The following is a 23,516-nucleotide window of genomic DNA, read 5'->3' as shown; positions in this document are numbered from 1 at the left end:
TCTTAAGAGTTGGCTATTTTAGAAAAGGGCAACTCAGGGTAGTGGCAAATTATTGATACTTTACCATTTTGTAAGTTTAAAAAACTATTTGTCTTCTCAGGTGCCATTAACTCTTCTTATTTTTTCCTATTTTTTATTTATTTTGGTCTCTGATATTTGAATTTTGGATTCAACCCCACACACCCCAGGAGATTCAACTTTATCTCTTGGAGATAAAGTTAAGGGCTTAGATGATGTTTCTACTTTTAAAACCAAACTCTTGTGTTCCTTAAAAAAATAAAGCACCGGTAACATTTACAAAGATGTACAAACTAAAATGGGAAAGATATGCAACCAAGTCTGTTCTTGCTTAGGACCTATGTAGATTTCTGTGTTTTTACTGACATTTACCAAAATCCAAAATGACATGAATTATCTGGTTGTCCTTTCTTCTCTTCCTGTGTCAAGGGCTTCCCACAATAGTCTGAGATTCTCAGGGCCAGAGGAGGGGCTAGGTGAAACACCTGTCTGCAGAACATTGCTGTCTCTTCCTATCATTTCTCTGGCTCTGTATATTCTCCCTTATGGAGAAAGAGAAATGGCATTGCTATTCTTGGAATTGTTCATTTGCTCATTGTTATTTCCCGTAATAAGTACTTATCACCAAAAGCTCTGAAATGACTTTTCTTTTAGCCTGTCAGTTGGAGTGGGTTTTTTTGGGGTTTTCTTGTTTTTTTTTTTTTTTCCTGGAGACAGCTATGTGCTGCAGGCTGGCCTTGAGCTCGCTTATGCAGCGCAGGCTGGCCTTGAACTCATGAGTTTCTCCTGCTTCAGCCTCCCGAGTGCTGGGATTACAGACATGCTCTACCATGGCCAGCTGGAGTGGTTATTCAGTGTTGTATCTCAAAAGTGCCTTCTGTTCTCTCAAGCTGTGTGACCTGGAGAAAGGTCAGTCAGGGCCTCAGTCTTACCTGCTCTGCTTGCACACGGATTCCTGTGCACTCTTCCTTAATGATTGCAGGTTTGTCCAGCTTGGTTATTCTCAAATTGTTTTCTGCAGGGGAACTCATTGAGAAAAAAACAAAGAGGACAGATTAGGAGCAGAATCCTGGTCCTTATCATCCTGAGGGACAACTTGTTAATGCCTTTTACATGTTTGACTTCTATGAATTGCAAACATGAAGTATGAATAACACACCTGCAGCTAATAGAATTTAGAAAAGCACTCATCTAGCCCAGCCCTTTTACTTGAGAGACAAGAAAAAGGAAAGAACTTATTTGCCCTAAGACTAGTACCTAGGGTCAGAACTTGGGTTAAAACTCAAACACTTTTGCTGAGATTCCAGCCCTGCTATCTGTCTGTGACACTCTGAACTCCATTTTAAATGGCCAACAGCAGATAAGGTAGGTTCCTACAAATGTTCAAGGTTCCTGAACTCTTGACACACTTGCAGGAGTTCTTTGCATTTTTTCTTACTATTGGATTTGCAAAAGACTTCATTGGAAAAATTTGTCTTGAGATTATACACACATGTTCTTCATAGTATTTTGGTCATATATTGTTGTACATGATGCGTATAATTATTTAAAATAAAACACATGTATGAGATGGTCCCCGATATCAACAAGTAGAAACCAAAGAAAATTTTGAGGAAGGCAATGTAGTTTCTAATATTTAACAGAAAAAAATGTGAAAATACTATTTTTTCTTGTAGAGCCATATAAGTGAAACTCCGGATGAAGTTGAAGCAGTGAAGAGCTTGTTCCCCAGTTATAAGCACTACACAGATGTCTATGATAAAAACAATCTTCTCACAGATAAGGTACACTCTGTTTTATGGTATAACGTATGTAAAGTTGGGTACATTTATTTAAACTTTAAAATCTCAGCTGTGATCTTCAGCCTTTTGTGACATGCATTCTTCACCAAACTAGGGGAAAATCCAGTGTGTGTGTGTATGTGTGCATGTGCGCTTGCTCGCGGACAGGTGTGTGGTTTCATCCCAGTCAACTCTAAGGCTCCATTCCAGGGTGAGGGTGGAATGTCATTTGTTCCAAAGATACTCTGTCAGTACAATTAGCATGTAAGTGTGCCTTCCTTTGAGTCAGCAAATGCATTCCTAAGGATCCTTTCTGTAAGGAAAATAAATAGGAATATTAATTACATATAAAAATTTTAAAATGACCATCAGTAGGGGATTGGTTAAATTATAAAATATATCTGATTAGAATTCTGCCAACATTCACCGAAGGGGAAGTGTACAGGCTCCCAAGGGAGAATGCACAGTATAGTTTGAAGTGTTCTGATGTGTAGGTGTGTTCTTACTTAAAAGAAGCTGCCTGAAGGCACACACTGAATGATAAAAGAGACTCTTCCTGAGGGAGAAAGCAGAAGTATTTCTAAACTTAAAATGTTAAAAAGGAGTATGTATTACTTTTATAAGTATTTAAAATTAGTATGAGTGATAAGAAACCTCATTATGATCATAGTCTTTGGCCTTGGCCGTCTTTGAAATATACAAACTGCATGGAGAATTTACTGCAGCAAATAATTTCTGAATGAGTGTGTAGCGGGAGATATGAATGTAACTGATGCAAAAGGACATTATTCTGTGTAAACCGTGTGAATGCTACATGATAATTTTCATCCTTCTCTGCAGTTTCCATATGCCTAAGAAATTAACCTTCACTGTGCATGTTAATTTTATTTGCACAGGGTTTGGGAAAGTTTTATTTTGATGATAATTCTCTGGTCACTGAACCATGACTTTTAACAGAGAAAGTTATTTAGATCCAGATTTTATACAAAGGAGAAAAGAATTTTGAAAAAGTAAAGTCTTTATTTTATTATTACTTTTTTTAAATTTTTTTTTTTTTCTGGTATCAGGAATCGAACTCATGACCTTGAGCTTTCCAGGCAGGCGCTGTGCTGCTGAGCTAAATCCCCAATCCTGAAAAAGTAAAGTCTTATTAAAAAAAAAAAAACTCACACATTTTATCAAGACTAAAAATTTGGAGAGGTCTCATATATGTGCAGTGCCTGCTTTCTGTCATCAGTTTTACCTTCTAAATTAATCTTTATGTTAGACTGCCTAGTTTCAAGAAAATAGGAATATAGGTGAGTTAAGATTTGTTTGGTGGTGTGTGTTAAGATCATTGGTAGTGCCATGTTAGATCTAGGATCAGAAATAAAGAACAACTTTTGCAGAATCACTCTCACAGCTACCATGTATTTCTAGAAATTTCTGATAAGAATAGGAATAAGTGTAGTCCTACCGGTAGCTCACCACATACATTTAGAAAAGAAAGCCGCTTGACAGTTTTCAAAAGCAGAGATGATAGAATAGGATATCCAACTACTTCAGACTGGTAGGATATCTTATTTGCAGGTTACCTGGACCAGCCCCTATTATTTTATAAGATAATAAAAAATAGAAACAAACAAAAAAAGAAAAGTAAGATCCACAAACTTGCCTAGTTTTGTGATAAAATATTTTCAGATGCATTTTCTGAAGGTGTAAGATTTGTACCCAGGAAGTTCATACATACAGATAATCATAATTCTTCTTATAAAGAGGGTAACAACTGAATCACAGCTTCTGTCTCCCTGTAATAACTCCTTGAGAGACCGTACTGGTGCACGCATTCTTGAGTGATGAACTCCATGTCGGACATCTTCTCTCCAGACAGTGATGGCGCATGGCTGCTACCTCTCTGCAGAAGAGCTGGCCATATTCCGTGAACGGGGAGCTTCCATCTCGCATTGTCCCAATTCTAATTTATCGTAAGTAGGCGATAACAGTTTGGTAAATCATGAGTGTGTGGGTTGCAGATGGGCCGCCAAACACCTTTGTTTTCTGAGTCGTTCATTCCTCCAGGATGTGTCTTTTATCATTAAATATGATTGGGATAGAAACTGTGTAGGTGGACATTTACCCTACTGCGGTGGGGGAGCAACCATTCTTAATTCCTGTCGTCTTGTTTTGAAATCCTGTATCATTTTGATTGTTTTTGTGTTGTTTGTTTTTGTCTTCATTGTTGTTATTTTGTTATTGTTCTTTTCTCTTTTAAAAAAAGAGGGATTTTTGCAGAGTATGCACTTGAAGAGCACCATGACAAGGAATTTTGCATATGTGACCTTAATTATGGTCTTGAGAGCAGAATAGGGGAAAAACTTAACATTCTCTGGATGAGTTATACAACATCCTCTAAATTACAACATGATCCAGCTTCACAGATTGAAATTTCCAGTTAAATTTCATGAGGATACATTTCTGTTTACCTCAAGCACCTTTGAGAGGCTTATTATATATGCATTGGAGCTTTGGAAATTATATTCATGTGCATTTTGAGCAGATCAATTTGACCCTTGCACCTTCTTGGACTTTGAGGGATATGCTTTAGTTTGTCTTTTTAGAAAGATGGCACACCTGTTAAGTTCATGGTCATGAGGTTCAGAAATCAACCCAAGAACCTTCTATCCTCAGTACTGTTCTCAGCAGCAGCATCTAGACTCAGGCCCTGCCTTACAAGCCTGTACCTCTATTACTAGTTGCACCCTCCCAGCTTTGATCTTGTAACTGCAGGGCAGAAAAGGGCTTGTGCCTTCTTTCACCCAGCATAAGGGCCATGGCCTACCCTCTGTAACAAAAGATAGGTTAACAGGAAAAGAGCCTAACTAATTTATTTAATCAAAGTTTTAGCTGTGCAGGAGCCTTTAGAATGAAGATGAAAAGACAGAGAGATCTCTCCCTATTTGTGTTTTGATTTGATGAGGCATGGACAACCATATAGAAATGTAAGTAGACAGGGAAGATTTACCTAATGCTAAGAGATTGAGTGAGAAGGTCTATCAAGTCCTGCTGTTCAAGTTCTTGACCTCTCCGTGCAATATTTGCAGGACCCTTCTAAAGTAGGCGTCTCATAGTCTTTTACAAGGCCTGGTAAGTCAAAGAATTTTTCATAGTCCTTGAGATAGAATGGGGAGGGGAGAGTAGAGTAAAATTTAGCTTCTATGGCTTGTTTTGGGGAAATAAGGTTTAAGTTTCTATGACTGAGCTTGAGTAACAGAAATTTCTTTCTTTTTTTTTTTGGTACTGGGGATTGAATCTAACACCTTGCGCATGCTAAGCACATGCTCTACCACTGAGCTCCACCCCAGCCCTAAGAAATTCTAGTTTCTGTGATTTGCCTTACAGGGGAGAAAAAAAATCCAGGAAACAGGAGTAAAAGAGACAGCCAGAGACAGACTTTGATTTTTGAGATGGTTCCTGAGGTCCAAAGCACCATACGTACTTTCTGAATGCTGACACAAATCACTCGTCATTCAGGGTTACCACTTGTTCTGGACATAGAGGAAGGACAAAGCTTTATAATATAATTTCTGCTTTCTAGTGAAGAAAGATTTGATTAAAAATATTTGCAACAGATAAAACTTTTGGATTGATTTTAAAGTTTAATTTCTTTGTTTATTTTTTTCTTTCATATAAGTGACCCTCTGCTTCCCTTCTGACTTTTGCTTCCTTGTACCTCCCTGAGTGTGACCTCCGCCCAGGGACAAGCTCTTTAGGTGCTCCACAACTTGGATGGCCCGATTTGACTAATGTGTTTGTGTCAGTGTTAGAATGGATATTAATGGGAAGTACAGTTTTCAGTGGTGTCACCATTATTTTAGCATCCTGTTCTTGTTGGAATCACATGGACCTGCTTCCCTGCTTGTTCTGACATCTGCTCTTTCTACAGGCTCAGCAGTGGCTTTCTAAATGTGCTTGAAGTCCTGAAACATAACGTGAAGATAGGGCTGGGAACAGGTTAGTAGTTCACTGTAAGAAGCTATGGAAAAATGGTCAATTAGTGAATAACTTTCTAATCTGACTGATTTGCAGCTAACTGTTACATGATTAAGAAACATAAGTTTCATTATTTGATAGTGATGTCTTAGTATGTGTCTAGCCAAGTAGTTTGATTGGCAGCAGTAAGAACATGTATGCGAAGAGTTTTGATGACACTAACACCGCCTCCCACACACACATACACAGCCATGGTCCTGACTTCTTGTTTAGAGACTGAGTTAGAAATAGATTGGGTTATGAATCTTCCTAAAGGATTTTGCAGTTTCATTTTTTAGAAAGAAGTCCTTAGTTTTTTGTTTGTCTCCTTCTGGCTAGGTTTTACTGATTTGGATTTGTGGGATTTTAAGTTTTCAAAATATAGTTATCACAGATATCTCAAGAGACAACTTACTCAGCTTTGCCACAGTGACCACACAGTCAGTCTCCACCAGCATCTAAGAACTCAGAGACAGGAGAAGAACAAGCTTTGCTTTTAAGCAGTTTTGCCAAAGGAGACTCCCGGCTTCTCACAGGCATCTGATGATTACTGGCTGAAGACATTCAAGGCAGTTGCTGAGTTAGTGATGCCTGCTTTCTTCTCTAGTTGTTTCTCCTGACTGTAGGTGCTATTGCTCATTTTTAAAGTGAGAGTCAGGCCCAAATGTCTAGGTATCTGCTGGGAGCCTTCTTTTATTATGAAAGAAATAACTAAAAAAAAAAAAAATTAAAGAGACTATATGGGGCACAAAAATTTTTCTTTTATCTGTTTTAAAACTGTAATTGACACATAAAAATTATACATGTTAATGGGGTATCATGTAATATTTCCATACATGTATACGTTGTATAGTATTTAAAATAGGGTGAGCATATCTATGTCCTCAAACACTGATCATTCTTTGGTGGTGAAATTACTCAAAATCTTGGCTTCTAATTGTTTTGAAATACATAGTACATTATCTGTAGTGTCACTCCAGAACTTGTCTTTCTTTTTGTGACTTTGTCTCCATTTACAGATAATTTTCCCATCTCTCCCTCTTTCCATGCTCCCAGTTTCTTTAACCACCATTCTACTCCCAAGTTCTATATAATCAACTTTGTTATATTCCAAATACGAGTACAATCATACAGTACTTTACTTTATTTTCCATTCTGTTCTCGGTGCATTTGTCTGTCTGGTACTTCATACCATCAGGCTGCGTGTGTGTCGACTCTGACACTTTCCATCACTTTCACCAATAGCTTAAACCTCATTTTGCCACAGTGAGGTATTTTATTATATCAAACAGTTACTTGGTAAGACACAGTAATAGGCATAACTATTTTATTTATATTTCTAAAAGATGTTAGTTTTCTACAATTTTATATAGAATCAAAATAACTTAAAATTTAAAAATTTTCTAATTCAAGCCTTATGTCACTGATATTGTGGTCAAACCTGAATGTCATCACAGGTGTCAACATATAAAAGTAGTTATTTTACTTTCATAGGAAAGCTTTAATGGTTAAGAAAAGAATGGTGAAGAGTCAATTAATATGAACATACAATGTAGTCTATTAATATGAAAAATTAAGCAGATATAAAAAAAAAATTTTACCTTCAGAGTTTCTGGGATTTGGTGCCCATATTTTAAATTCAGTATGTGACTTCTGATTCTTGACTTTGGGTTGTATAGGTGTACCTTCAAACGTGTGAAAGAAAGAGACATCTAGCTCATAAGAGTAAGATTTTAAGCAAATTAAATATCTAAAGGTTCATTTCCTGATTTATATAACAATAACAATAGCAATTATAAACTTGTTTTGAAAATTACATGAAAAGATTGCAAATTTTTGTGACACAGACTGCCACAACACACTGATCAGTCAAGATTGGGGTAAAGGGAAGGAGCAAGGCTGGTGTATTGACTAAATGTTTGAAGAATATGAGGTATTCTATTATTAGTATTATTGCTTCTGTTATTCTATTATTACTTTGAAGAATGCTATTTCAGTTTTATGTAGTCTTTGACCCAGTAGCCACTCTGTACTCTGCTGTTTCCCAAACATAACTTTCATGTATGAGTTTTCCCTGTTCTTGTGGACTTTAGATAATATTTAAACTCATACTGTGGACTGAGAGAAGTTCCAGGAACAGTTCATTCACCAGCTATAACAAGTGTAGGAAGATCATTTCCACTTGCAATGTCATCAGGTTTTGAAGCCTTGGGGATTCTGAACTTGGGGATTAGGCATACTTAACCTGTATTAAAGATAACTACTTGGAGACTTATAAAAATAGTATACCTTATATCTGAAATATGAAGAAACATAACAGCAAACCCAAAGAATGAATAATCCAAAAACAGCAATCAGAAGGAAATATATAAAACTATTGTGAATTTGCATAAGCAAGACATACAAATTCATTAAAACAATCATCCTACATGGGTCAGTGTCTCATTCTGAAGTTATGATTTCCTTCCATTATCCTTAATCAGCATTTCATTGCTCTCCTTGTCGCCTTCAATCCAGTGATCCCGTGTTTTCACAAAATCCATTATTCCCTCTCTTGTGTACCCTTCCTAGATGCCTGAGTAGCTCACACTGCCTTTCGTATCCTTCTTGTTTTCTCTGTGTTCATTTTGCAAAAGCCCAACCCTTGGTGACCTCAGTAATTGTGTTTCTCAGTGCCTGCAGCTAGGCATCTGGAAGTTGCTGGAAAACAAAAACACCCAGTGATGTCTTATTTAATCTGCTATCAAATCCCAAATGGCCGTCAGCACTGGGAATAGAGGCGTCTATGTATCTCTAGTAAATGTATTTTTCCTTTTTCCAAAAAAGCCTTTCTTACCTATCTTTAAACTTCTTACTCCAACTCATACTATCCTCATTCCCAGTTTATAGTCTCCTAAGTCATCACAAAGTCAAAAAATCAGAAATTGTTCCCTTAAATTCCCACCACCATATTTAAATGCTTACCTGCATCTGCTGGCATTTTCTTTTTCTCTTTTTTCCTGCTACAGCTTTAAAAAGAAAAATAAAGCACATTTCAGAATCAAAGGCCAAAAAACAAGAATACCTGAAGTGTGTTTCGTATACTTCCCCTCTCCCACTATTTCAAATAAATTCCTCTGGCCATTGACTCTCTTGCGTCCCCAGTACCTTCTCTCTGCTGGATCATTCCCACAAATACACAAACATCTTGAGTCTTCTGAGATTTCCTGCTCAGAGACGCGCCTTTCTCTCCTTCAGACATCCTCCTCAGGCTTCTGCCTACAGCTCTGCTTCTCTTTATCACCACATTTTGTCCAAGACTGGGGACCCACGCTGCTGCCACTGAGATGTCCGCCACCACTGTGCTGTCTTTGCCGCTGCCTCCAGAGGATACCAGTCTGTGCCCGTCTCACTGTATATCTCAGCAGTGTTTGCCATAGTTGACCTCTCTCTTCTTGGTCCAAACCATCTTAGGTTTGAGTTGGTGAAACGCTTTTGTTATGATTTCTCTTCTTCCTCTCCTGCCAGCTCGTTTCTCTCAGAAGACCTGTGCTCCTCTTCGTAGTTACGTGGAAAAGCTTCTTTCAAGACTCAGTCTTAGTCTCCCTTGTGCTTGACACTTGCTTCTTAGGGGATCACCCACAACTGTGTCTGCACCACAGGCAAGCAACTGCTGATTTTTATTGCCACCCCAACTCCCCTTTGAATTCTAATCTTGCATTTTTAGCTGCCTGCCTTCTCTTCTCTGGCCTCACATAAAAAAACACCAACACCTCATTATACTGCAGAACACTTTTCAGAGTTCCTCTCTTAACTAGGTCTCCTTTTCAGAGAATTCGGTTTTTTGAGGTAGACACTAGGGTAATATCTTTGGGATCTTCTCCCTTATCTCTCTCATTCCTAACCCAGCGCAGTGCCCAACCTCATGACTCCTTATTACCTTCTGAACCTGACCTCCTTTCCCCCGTGAGCCACCACCGTCCACCGCAAGCGGCCATCATTTCTTGCTGATGTATGACACTACCTTCCAAGGGTCCATCTGGGTCCCTTGTAATCCATTTTATTTTTTAGAAGAGTCACAGCAGTCTGATGATCTCACCCTTTTGTGCCTACCAGGCTCCAGTAGGATTTGGTATGTGTAGCCTTGTGAGCAGGCCCACATATGTTGCCGTAGTCCCAGCTTTATCTCAAACTACTGTCTCTCCTGAAGCTTGGCTATTTTCCATTTCCCTCTCTGTTGGGCCTGATTCAGCAGCTTCTCAAAAGAGTCCCGAGAGATCTCTCTAATTAAACATCTCCAAGATAAATTTGCCAATAATCAGATTTGAGAACATCCTGCTTTGGAGAGGAGATAGTATACAAGTGTTAAGATAGCCTGGGTTCAAATTCCAGCTCTACCCCTAGCTTGTGAGGCAAGATACCTTGACAGATGACAGTGTAACTTGTCATTGTGCTTTGATGTTTCTCTTTAAAATGGGGTTGATGATATTAGATGTCTTACAGAATTTTTTTGAAGATTAAGTAAACGTGTGATAGAATAATTCTTGATATGGAAGTCAGTTCATACTGGTTGGTTATTAAGTGTTTGGCATTGATTTTTCTATATTCTTTTAGTTTAATTAACTTGTAATAATAATGCAATAATGAAGGCTTAATGAATGGTTACTCTCTCCTTTAAGAACTAATAACTTAAATAGGTGTAATAAAAGTTCAGGAAACTGGGTGATCCTCTGGCAATATTGTCCTGGTTAGAGAAAAGCATTTTCTATACAAATTCCTTACAAGTATATCTAGAGACATGTAAGACAGTCAAACAAAGTTGAGCTGCAATCTATAACTGCTGTTAAACAAGAAATTACTTTTAATCTTTGCTGCATATAAACAACTATATATGTCTTCCTAGAAATGACAGAAGGAACCCTTTAAAAAGGTTATTTTATTGGCTATAAGTGTATGTTATTCCAGTGAAACACTCTAACCTACTTAACATTTATTCACCCTCATTCATTACCTTGTACATTTGTTCTTCTCAAAGGTAGTATTTCAGTTTATTATAATTAGGTACTTTATTTAAATCACTAAAAAATCTGATTTCATGATGCCATCCAATACAGAAATCTGACTGCATCAGCACTGTTTAGTTATTATACTCATTTCCCAGAATATATGCTCATCCTAAAGTAGCTGGACACAGTGGCGTATCCCTGTAATCCAAGCATTTGGGAGGCTGAAGCAGGAGAATAGCTATGAATTCAAGGCCAGCCTAGGCTCCACAGTGAGTTCAAGATCAGCCTGAACTGCATAGCGAAATCCTGTTTCAAAAAGACAAAAAAAAAAAAAAAAAGAAGGAAAGAAAGTTCTTGTCTCAATTAAAATAAAGTTAGGACAAGTTTTTAGAATATAGAATTGAATTTATTTTGAATCACATGTTATATTACCAAAATTATCTTTCAAAGTATGCAGACACATTTGAACAGTTTCTGTTATAGTTTGGGGAATATGAAAAAATTAACTTTATTAATGAGTTAATGATTATAAGGGGTTGAATTTTGTGACCCCAGAATATGTCTCCCAGAAGCTGTAAGTATTACTTGATGGGGAATAAAGGTCTTTTTAGTTGTAATTAAGATAAGGATATCGAGACGGAATCAATCTAAAGTAGTGTGAGCCTAAATCCAATGACCCGTCTATATAAGAAACGAAAGGAGAGACATATAAAGTCATAGAGGGAAGGAGGCCATTTGAGTCAGAAACAGAGATTGGAGTTCTGCCACTATAACACAAGCAATGCCAGGAGCCACCATCAGCTGGAATAAGGAAGGAAGGAGTTTTCCCCAAAGCTTTTGTAGGGATAGTGGCCCTGTCAGCCCTTGGACTTCAGACTTCTGACTTCCAAAACTGTGAAAGAAGTAATTTCAGCCTGTTGTTAAGCCACATTTATGGTAATTTGTTGCAGCAATTCTAGGAAACTAATAAAGGTATACATTTGATACTAATTACAGGTTTCAAAGTCTTTTAAGTGTTGACCTATATTTATATGTAAGAGCTTTTCCGTAAGTATATTAAAGATGGAACACTGATCACCAAAATAAAAAGAGCTGTATATACCTGCTATTCCACGTATCCTCATATAGTTACTGTTCTGGCTTTATTTCGCTCACCATAGATGTGGCTGGGGGTTACTCCTATTCCATGCTCGATGCAATCAGAAGAGCAATGATGGTTTCCAATGTCCTTTTAATTAATAAGGTAAATGAGAAAAGCCTCACCTTCAAAGAAGTCTTCAGACTGGCTACTCTTGGAGGAAGCCAAGGTAATGACTGTTTTATTTCTCTCTGAGACATTATCCTAATCTGTGTCCTGGGGCAGAGTGTGAAGGTGCATGATAGTAGAATCAGGGCCATTCAGTATTCCTGTCACATCTCCCGCAACATACCCAAAACTTAGCTAGAAAAATATATGTCCTGGTATGTGGTAGAAGAATCACTCAGTGAATTTACTGTCTTTGGGGGAAGAGATATTTGATAGACAATTATCATATTAATCATCTCAATGGATATTTACATTGGTCACATGCATTTGTGGTCTTTAAAATAATCTTTCATTGAGTCAGGTATTTGCTCTCTACTGGATTGAATGGTACTAATAGTAAAAGTGAAAACCAAGACTTACTAAGATCTTGCCATGTCATGGGCATAGTGCAACACACTTTGTGTATGCTGTCACTGAACCCTCACAAGCCCTGCTCTTAATTTCATTTTACAAGCAAGGAATTTAGGTGTATTTTACAAGGCTGATGAGCTGCCATGTGCCATGATTTGAATCTAGAAAATCTACTGCTAGAGTACTGATTCTTATCTTATCTTCTATCTTCCACTTACCTTCTATCCTACCTTAATATCTTCCTCTGTAAATCCTACCTTGACCATGTATGTATTTGATTAATGTACTTAAGTATGCTAATTGCTCAAGCCTCTTTAAAAGAAGGAAAATGTAAAAATATAGTTGGCTTATAAGCAAATATTTGTTCTTCAGTTCTCAGTTTTCATTTATAACTGTAATTTTATTTTAAAATGTGATTGTATTGCTTTAAGTCATGAGAATAGCATAAAATCATAGATAACCAGTGAGATTTAAAAACATAAAGAGACAGATCTAGAGATGTAGATTTATGGTAGCATTCTGTGCCTTAGAAATAAAAGGTGACCCAAAGGCTAGGACTATCCTACTAAATGCAACTTCTTAACTCTTCTTTGAATGTTCTAGGTTGTCATGAACACCATAAAGAACATTTCAAGAAAAATAATTAGCAGTTTAAGCCTTATGGCTTCATTTTTTAAACTCTAAGTTTCAAGTGGCCCGTTCTTTACACTGTGACACCTTCTTACCCACCTCATCACAGTATTTTCACATCTGAGTTGGGTTCAAGTTGTTCTACTATTTTCCTGGTGCAAGCAAGTTGAATTTAACAAATCCTTTTTTTATTCTAGGCTGTCTGTGGTTTGCTCCAGCAGGATGCTGTTCCTGATCAAGCCATCATGAGATGCCTACCAAATCCTTTCTGCCTTGCAATGTACCTTTTAAATCTGTGTTTCTGGGCCACTGGGTGACTGTTACAGGATTTCTTCTCCTTAACTTGAGTCTCTACTATAGTTGGAGCAAAATGAGATAAATGGATTCCTGTTTCAAGTGTGGCATTTTCTGAGCCCTGCCACAGCCTTTAAACTCACTGTCAAGATGATCAAAGACGATCATATGTGAATCATCTCCACGTAGCTAACACTTACTCCAAAGGCAGCAAAATGCATCTGAATTGTTTACCCTCACAGCTGGGCCTATGGGCAACAATCTGAATTTACATCAGTTTACAATTCATTGAAAGCACCATGTCTTTTTTGGTTAGCTCATTCTTGAACACTTCAGGTGCTAATAATATGGAGCTAACTATCTGTCCTATAAAAGACACAACAGTTTTATGCTGAATACGGTCGCTAAAAACTATGCTTCTTTGTCAGAGGCAAAAAGAAGTAGAGTGTAATCAGTGAAGGAGAAAAATTTCTACGAATTTTTCCATCATATGTGACCCTTCCCCCTACAATTAGAAGGTCATCTAACTGCTTTTAACCTTTCTAATTATTTTCATACCACTCTCTTGCTATGAGAATTTTTTAGACTAAAAATTTTTTTTTCTTTTCTGAGAATAAAAGAGTTGCTATTTAAATAATCTCTTAGGAACAAGGACTGTAAGCCATGCTCAGCCTTGCCAAGTCCGGATGCATATTCATAAAATATGTATCAGGTACTGCATTGCCTCCCAGGGAAAATCTACTCAGTACTTTCAAAGCAGACTATGTTCTGACAGTAATAGAATGCAGCCATCATATGTAACAATTGAAATAAATAAATAACACCGCACTCCAATTAACCTATTTTTGTGCATGTTTCCATCTGACAACTCACTTGCTTAGATTATAAGCTTTAAGGAGATTTAGTTTCAATACCTGCATTGACCAGGAAAGCCATATATGATTCTGTTGAAACTAAATCACAGAAAGGAGAGGTGTTCTTCCTTGGCATCCAGTAATCATAAACATGAATTACAGCTGTGAGATGGGCCAAGTCCGTACACATTACCGATCTATGCCTTATTTTAGAAAATCATTCTTCTCGGGCAGCTAGAAAACCTTTGAGGTTACAAGGCAGTTGGCCTCCTTTCAAAACCATTGGGACGCTTGAACAATGAGAAGCTGTTTACTTTGCAAGTGAGTTTTTTTTATCCAGAGAATTTAAAGTACAAAATGTATGATGGATATGCCTGCATTGGCAAATTATACAAAAGGATAATTATTTTTTATTTACTTAAAATTCATTTCACTGTCATGAAAATAAATCTTGTCAGCTATTTCATGAAAAAATAGGCAAAGAAAGGAACTGGAGTGTTGCGGGGTGAAGAGAAGGGAAAAAGAAGATAGATACTAGACTTAGAAAAGCTTAGACCAACTACCTGCAAAGTGCTCTGATAGAGCTGAGATGGAGAGACACCATCACAATTATAATTATGGCGATGAAGGGAACTGTTTTTATTCTCAGATTTTGCTTTCCTGTGCTTACTCAGCTTTTGTAAGTAGAATTCATGTGACCTATTCACATAAGAGCACTCTTTTGCCCCACTATTAAGACACTAATTTCTTTTCTAGTGATGTGTTGGGAGATTCTGTCCTTGCAGACAGGCTCGTCCATGTGATCTGATGACTTGCAGGACTGACCGTATGCGCACTTATTCCCCTCTGCAGTCCTGGGGCTGGCGAATGAGATCGGAAACTTTGAAGTAGGCAAAGAATTTGACGCCCTCCTGATCAACCCCAAAGCATCTGACTCTCCCATTGATCTGTTCTGTGGGGATTTTGCTTCTGATGCTTCTGATGTAAGTAAAAGAAAGTTAATCAAAAGACATTTATTTCATGGAAGTCCTAATAGCTTCCCTGTAGAAAAGAATATAGAAACTGAAACATTCTAAGGAGATGCAGGAAAATCTTAAAGATCCCTCTGATAATTATTATCATGTCGTGAGAGCAATGTTAAGAAAATTTAGCTGGGCGTGGTGGCGCACGCCTGTAATCCTAGCACTTGGGAGGCTGAGGCAGGAGGATCCTTGCGAGTTTACTGTCTTTAGGGTAATTTGTAGTAAGAAAATATTTGTATCTTGTATGTTTGTGTAGCTGTATGTGTGTGTTTATAAGGAGCTATACTATAGTTAGCTTACACTGAATACCGGCTAAATGTTAGGCACTCTCAGACATAATATTGTTTAATCATGAGAACAATTCCAAGAGAGATAGGTACTATTAATATTGCCATGTTAATCATAGCATCAGTGAGGCTTAAGAGAAGTTGCAGGATTTACCTAAGAACTCATAGCTAGTAGTTACTTAGCAGAGTTTAGATTCAAACAGAAGTTTCCTTGACTATCAGAGGCTATAGTCTTAACCACAATGATATCTCAGTTTTCTTATCAGAAAATGGATTCTGTTCTTCTTATTATAAAACCTTTTCTTATGGATACAAAAACTAATTCATCTTTAATAATGATTGTTTATAAGATAGTTTTTCCAAGAAAGAATTAACTATTGTCATTTATAAGTGGACCTATTTATTAACATAAATGTGGCAACAAATATATCATTCTGCGGTGCTTAAAAGAAAAATACTGAATCATTTCGAGTTTGTGTCATTTGTTATTTTAGGGGAGGAAACATATCTCTTCCTCTTCCATGTTAGGTTCAAGTTGAAGTCCCTACAACAAAAGACAGATGAGCCAGAAAACATATTGTTTGATGTGACAAAACATCCTTCTTAATGAAATGAAAATCTAGAGAAGTGAGAAAATCTGAGTATTTTTATTCTAAGTTTGATGAATAACGTAGAGTTGTGGGTAGACGCAATAAAGAGTGTGATCTAATGATACCAAACTGGGGGACGCTAGCAAGACCTGATCGCTCAGCTTCTACGTGAACTTTTGTCTTCAGAAATGAGGATGCTCTGTGCCCCTAAGCATAATGAGGGCACCTCTCACAAGCTGGTCTTCCGACCTGATTCAGGGGAAAGTCAGAAAATCCTCCCTAGATTCAAGCACCTGCTTCAAAGAGAAAGGTGAAGGAAGGTCAGAGGGTTGGTCCTGGCTTTAATTTTTAGGTAATGTGTCCTCACTCCACCATTAGTCTCATTTGTCCTTTTACTAGAGTGAATTTCTGAGAACCCCATTCATCTAGTCATTTTTTATATCATATACCTCCTGAAGTATTTGAGTTATTTCATTAAATGAATCTCTTTAATTTATATAATGTTTTTTCTCCAAAGAATTTACCATTGTATACCAGTAACTTTCTGCCAGTAGATAAGTATTTGTTAATAACCAGTGAATTAAGTTTTTGTTTGTTTGTTTTTGGTTTTTGTTTGGGAGAAAGACTTATTAATTAGTAGAAACAGACTTTGACATTGAGAAATGTTTCGATTTCTGATCTTTTCCAACCAGTTTTCTGTGAATTTCCTTTTCTGAATGTACAAGATATTACAGGTATTTCTTATTCTCTTTGTGTTCCATTTTAGGCTGTTATCCAGAAGTTCTTCTATCTAGGTAGGTACATGTATATCTCTATGCTAAATAAAATCCTTGTGTTTTTCTTGCATTTAGTTCTCTGTATTCATTTTACTATGTGTTAAACTCTATGTCGGTCTCCTTTGATTTATTTTTAACTCTCTCAGCATCAAACCTGTTTGTGTCACAATATTTATTTGAAATTCACACGAACACTTAGTGCATACTGTTGTAAGTTCTAAGGTGAGGAACGAAGGACAAAGAGGTGGAGATCTTGACTTTCAACCCTCTTACGCTCCTTCTGTACCCCAGTCTGTTCTGTCCCATTGTTTGTGTGGTGAGTACATCCTGGACTTTCTCCTCATGCGCTTCCACTGAACGCCTCTTTCACTTTGGTCACCAAGAGAGAGAAGCAAGACGTAATGCAGAAGGGTGTCCTCTGCCTCCGCTTCCATTGACGCATTCAGTGCTGCATGAGTTTAGGATGAGGGAAGTGCCCACGTCACTTCCTGTGGAGCTCAGTTTCTGTGAGCTGCTCATGTCACCATGCTGAGTATGATTCTGCAGTGTAAAGATTCATATTCCTCTTTAAACTGGGGCTGAGAATGCCAGCCAACCACTTCAGCTAAAGGGCAGGGATAGAGGTGGTTTCAATTAGATGTCATTTCTGCCTTGTGTGCAGAACTCCAAGCCTAATCCTCAAATTAGCTATGGCATCTTCCGATCATGTCATCCTGACCAGATTATGAACAAGAAGAGGTAGAGAGAGGAGGAGAAGGCTGCTTTCTTGCATTTCTTTAGAAATGTTTTGTTTTAAATCTCTGTTAATGACAATTTAAAAAATTATCAACACAAAAACACTTAATGAATTTTTTTTTTTTCCTTTCAGGAGATGACCGAAATATTGAAGAGGTTTATGTGGGCGGAAGGCAGGTGGTTCCATTTTCTAGCTCAGTGTAAGGCCCTTGGGCATCTATAAGGTTCTCCTGCGATGACCTGACTCTGGAGGTCCTTTGGGCCCAGGCAGGGTCAGAAAGTCAAGAACAGTACCTCATTCTTGGGGTGACAGTTTCTTTCTGTGTCTAATTACTGTATTTGCTTGGTAAATTGTTTGAAGGAAGTATACTTATCCTCAGCTCTGGCTAGCAGGTTCATAATTTCATGAAAATCTTTTGAGCTGTTCAGATTTACTGTAAGCTCAAGCAAAAGAGAATGTTATTACTAGTGGTGGCTTATTCTGAGAATGAAGTAAAATCTTTTTCATATATGGAAATGTATAGAGAAAAGATATTCCTGTCTTGTTAAGATATTTTGAGGTAGTAAGTACGAAAATTATGGAACTGAAAGTGGACCCATGGGTATATTTTTATGAAGGAGCAAAAGTTAGATGGTGAACAAATGTTGGAAAATCACTTCAGATTGTGTTTAAAAATTATATCCTGACCATACTAACTTAAAAGACAACTGGCTGAATTTTAAAACGTGTTTCTAGATTGACCTTGTGTTAGAAATTTGCATTTAGTGGAAGTTATATTTCAGAGACATGTTATTGTTGTATTTTGCCTTCTTTCAGGGATGAATATCAAAAATTGAAAATCACATGCTTTTTAAATATAGTTCTGTGCTTCAAAATATTTGACAGAAGTAGAGTATTACTTAGGTCTCTTAGGAATATTATTCCCATAACCACATGGCATAAATTGTTGTATTTTGTGTACTTTAAAATCATCTTAATTTGTAATGATGTGATGTTATAATTGCTTCATTTTATTAGAAGAGAAACAGTTTCCCAAACCATTGCTGTGTAGATTTGCGTCTTCATAAATTGGAGTAAGTCATTGGGTGTCAAAGAGCTGCTGATGCTAACAGGGTAAGCTCCTTTACAGTGGTCTGTTCTACCCAACCCTGTGCTGTAGCTGCTGGAAATTTCATCCTCAAATAGTAATATACTAGAGCTTTTAAATGAAGCACAATTTATGTTAAAGAAATATTACTAAAAATCTTTAAACTGTATATTATAAGTGTTATGTTTTTCAGTTGTATCCAATTGTCTGTTTAATTCCTTAAAATCTTTCTGTACATTCGGATTGTAGTATAATAAAAGATATATAGCTATTCCAGTTAATGTTTATATTAACAGGACTTAATCTGTTCTACACATCTAGGAATGTTAAACAATGTAATGTTGTGCTCCCTAACTAATATAGTATCCTTTCCCATAACCTAGAGTTAAAATCACATTGTGACCCTAGGATACATTCTTAGAAAGTATTGGTGTCTTACTTAAATCCTATGTTTCCTAATTTATTCCAAATACTACATATAAACAAACAAGGAAAGAAAATGGATTTTTTCAATATAGTATAACATTCATTCCTAGGACTTGAGTGTAACTCCTTAATATTACCTTATAGTAGAAAGCTTATAAAATATAGTTAATCACATATTTATACAACTAAGAACACAATTCCTTTCCTGTAGGGTAAATATTATTTTCACATATTCATTTTAATTTAGTAGTAATTTGCCCAGTTTTTTTTGTGATAGAACTCTTTCAGATTTGATTGTATATATACTACATCTAGTGATGGAACACAGTTTTTTTAAAAGAAAACAACACAGTTCATTTTGTGGGATACTAATAACTTCAGTAAATCCAATTTCCAATGTCAGTCTGTATTTCCAGTGTTTGTAATTCCTGAGCCACATCAAAGCAGCTCTACCAAATTTAGCTCTACTAAATTTCTCCCCATTTCCTGTATAGTGCTGGCAAATGTTTTATGCACTAAGTTTTATCCCCTGTCAAAAGAACTTGGTTGGTTACATGTTGTCTAACCAAACGAAAAATCTTAGGAGCTTGGAGGAGATGTGTAAGAGACTGTGACTGCAAACAGCTGTTTCCAGGCTTCACAGGATCCTACGCTTTCACCTTCCTTAAAGGTGAACATTTTGATAATGAGCATCAGTTTTCATTTAGACTTGGGATTCACATGTAGTAATACAAATAAAGTGTAGTATCAGAAGCAAGAATAATGACTATACACAAACATTGTGTCATACATTCACTTTAGCCCTGATATTGTCTTAAGAACTGAATAACTTTTCTAGCAAAAATGGAATGTGTTGAAGTAGTTATATGCACTTTGATCTCTCTGCATCCTTTGTAACTTAAGTGTTTTATTCCCCAAGTGCAGTGCTCCTGAATGTTACCTATGCTTTTTTCAGTATCATGGGCATTAACCATACATGGGGCCACATGTTCTGCCCTTTGAAATATTGCCTTTGCCTAATGTAGGGTAACTTTCTGGATTGTGGAGAGATACGCTCCCAAGCCATTTCTCTTTGGCACTTTATGTTTGAATGGTTTGCTCTCTGACAGGAAAGAATGAAGACTTCTGTCATCCCTTCTCTATATCCTATATCATGGTATTTGCAATGGGGTACATTGTAAAATGTAAAACTGTATTTACATGTATCATTTTTTCTGCATTCACAAAATATGTTTGTGACCACAACAAAAAAGAAGTCTGATCAGTTGAGGTGGAGTTGGTTTTCAGAAAAGAAGGAAGCATGGCAAATAAAAGATCAGGCTGTGAGAAGTTGTCCTAGTTGTCAACCAAGATAAAGGAGACACTACTTTACTTCCCCAGCTGCTTCTCTAATTGAATTGTCCCATAGGTTTTAGAATCCAAGAGGGTATCTTGAAACAAGTTCCCTTTGAACCCTATTGAATCTCTTTTCTACTTCAGTCTGCAAGTTTTAGGAAAGGAAATGGTAAGAAACACACTCCTCTATGCTTAGCTGATTCTGAAGTGTGCCCTTGAATATCCTTGGCAACTGCTGCTGAGATCTTAGAGGGGAAACATAATGGGTGTGAGATCTCACAACGTATTTGAATTTTCACTCCCCACCACACTCCTCCTGGTTTTTCTTTCTTTCTTTTTTTTTTTTTAACTCTTCTTGTTTTTAAGTTTTTCACCTCAGAACCAGACATAATAGAAAACTTCAAAGGCAAGCTGGAAGGCACATTGTGTCCGTTCTGTCTTGCAGGCTGCATGGGAGATACCTAGAACTTGAAGCTTCTGAAGGCCACTGGACATCTTTTCACTGTTGTCCATTTTTTAAGTTGGCTGTGCTACTGAAAACATTCCCATGTCTAAAAAGAATGCTCTGAGTTGTTAAAAGGTACACTAAGAAGTGTGTCATGGCTTGAAGTTATTTTTAAATTACAAGGATTGTTAGGAATTTTTAAGGTTACTTTTTCTTTAAGAGTTAAAGAAGTGGTCTGCAATTTTAGATCCACTAGCTACTTTAAGTATGACTTTGGACTTCATACCTTGTACGTCTGTAAAGATGATAAGGGAGTGCACAAGTGGAAGCCAATAAGGAAGTGTCTAGAGACCTGGAAAGGAGGACACAGATGAAAAGACCCAGAAAACCCTGGTATTGGCCAACATGCATGTTTTCACACCTCCCCTCCCCCCTGGAGTGTGAGAGAGATGGAGACTTGATGGGTTGGTTTGTAGATCTAATCTAAATTTAATGAGAAAAAGTCAAACAGAAATGAAATTCAATTGGTGCAATTAAATGTAACTTTCAAGAGGGCTTTATAGTCCATGGAGTTCAAGGGACTTGGTAACAGATGTCATTCATTCTTAACTAATCAATTGCGTTGCAGTGACTTGCCTGTCCATTTTCCATTCAAAAGCCTGTTAGAAATCTTCCTTAGTGAAAATCACATTATGTTATTGATTGCTGCTCTTAAGAATATATATATGTATGTATGGATGTGTGTGTATATATATTCATAGAGACATTTATTTGTATGATTTGCTTACTGTTATTTGCTAAGTGAACTCCTTTATGCTTTAAGCAAAATAAATGAGATTATGTGTTTACCTTCTTTTTGCATGTCTTTGTGATTTGGTTTGGTATGAATTCTTTCAGTCTATAAACAGACTATTCTGATGGGGTTTTTTTCATTTATTTTTAAAAAACAAAATAGAATATTTAGCTGTGGGCTTATATGTATCTTCCATCCTATGATAGTCATTATATAAAATCTTTTAAAAATTAAGCTATGAGCCAGATGTGGTGGTGCACGCCTGTAATCCTAGCACTCAGGAGGCTGAGGGAGGAGGATTGCTGTGAGTTTGAGGCCAGCCTGGGCTACAAAGTGCGTTCAAGGCCAGCCTGAATTGCATAGTGAGGCCCTGTCTCAAAAAGAAAAAAAAGTTAAGCTATGATGTTCACCTCTTTAAAAATCACAATATTTCTTTTAATGTTTACATGGTATATTTTCATGTTTTTACAGCCAAAGGAAATGGATGTTACATCAAGAGCTAGTTCACATAATTCTTAAATGTGTATTCAAGACAAAAATTTCTTGTCTCTGATGCCCTGATTGTTTTCAGTACTGTTTTATTCTATTCAATTTTTATCTTTTATTCTGTTTGATTTTTTTAATGCTGATGGTCATTCTCCGAGTTGCTTCCTTTTACTTCCAGTGAATCATCAGCTTCAATTTTTTGGAAGTGGTATTCTAGTATCTTTCAAGCTATGTTTGTGTCTCAGCTCAGCCACTTCCTTGCTGCGTGGCAGTCAAATTCTTTGTAGTTTCCATGGCTCCATGTTGTCCTCGTGGCAAAGGGATGACCTGAGCTCTAGTCTTTGGGTCAAGAGGACTAAATACGATGATACATTCATAGCATTTATGACAGTACCCAGTAACATATCGTGCTCACTACTTGGTAGATACTATCTTAACAAATACAGACTGAAGAGAAATAAAAATAAGCTTTAAACATTTATATTGGTTTGTTTTCTGATTGTAAATCAAATGATGTTAAGGATCTCCTACATAAAAATATTCTGTATATGATTTTTCAATGTGCATTTTTAATGTACAACACAAAGTACAAAGACAGTTGTACAGTCTTTTTCTCTAAATTTATCCCCAAACACTTGAGCAACTTGCTGGACAAGTCCCCAAGTAGCCCCGGTGATCCAGTTCTTCCCCCTATTTTTTGCTTGTAGTAGGTCTCAGAGTAATGTAGAGTGTGCTATGAATGCAACAGTGCTGCAGTGCTTTAGCCCAGGATGCAAGTTCCCTCAGGTATAAAACTAAGGTCCTTCCTTTTTCAGGTCCTTCAGCTGTGGTGCAATGTGGTGTAAATGCAGATGAGACTCCATCTTGACCTAAGCAGCCTTCCTAAGCCTTGGGGACTGGCTCGCCATGAGCCTTAGGCTTCTATTGCCCCTTGCTGTCCCTCTGTGAGTAATAAAATGGCTTTACATAACTCACTGTGATTGTATTGTCTTACCCGGCTCTCAAGTGGTAGAAACTGCAGCCCAAGATGCAGTGGTCATGGCAGACCTGCTTCACACAACCTACTCAACATTTTTCTCCTATAGAGCATTTTAGTCCAAATACCCCGAAGAGATATTTCATGTTTATGAATTAGCAATAATGTGGGCTCAGTGGGTGCATTGGAAGAAGCTGTTGGTAATTAATAGATGCAAATTATTGCATGGTATGGAAGACAGTATTTAAATAAAATAAGTTTTAGAAATAAACACCTGCCAATAGCAAAACAGGACTTGTGGTAAGGTTTTAAGAGGCCAAGAAAAGGCTA

General features: G+C 37.1%; 1 protein-coding gene across 1 annotated transcript in view; it reads left to right on the top strand.

Moving 5' to 3' along the window:
- Gda (guanine deaminase) overlaps positions 1–21,784 on the top strand; it is a gene marked incomplete in the record, with an annotated part of 67,026 nt that extends 45,242 nt beyond the window's left edge. Inside the window, 7 exon segments of the mRNA XM_005388518.2 lie at positions 1,695–1,802; positions 3,666–3,763; positions 5,722–5,789; positions 11,953–12,099; positions 15,080–15,210; positions 16,893–16,920; positions 17,771–21,784. Of these exon segments, the coding sequence (XP_005388575.1) occupies positions 1,695–1,802; positions 3,666–3,763; positions 5,722–5,789; positions 11,953–12,099; positions 15,080–15,210; positions 16,893–16,920; positions 17,771–17,841 (651 nt within the window).
- Between the last annotated feature and the right edge of the window lie 1,732 nt (positions 21,785–23,516).

The sequence above is a fragment of the Chinchilla lanigera genome, unplaced genomic scaffold (assembly GCF_000276665.1).
Source record: "Chinchilla lanigera isolate Chin_1 unplaced genomic scaffold, ChiLan1.0 scaffold00033, whole genome shotgun sequence".
NCBI classification, from domain to species: Eukaryota; Metazoa; Chordata; class Mammalia; order Rodentia; family Chinchillidae; genus Chinchilla; species Chinchilla lanigera.
Note: the sequence above shows the minus strand (reverse complement) of the source record. Positions and strands in the feature narration are given on the sequence as shown.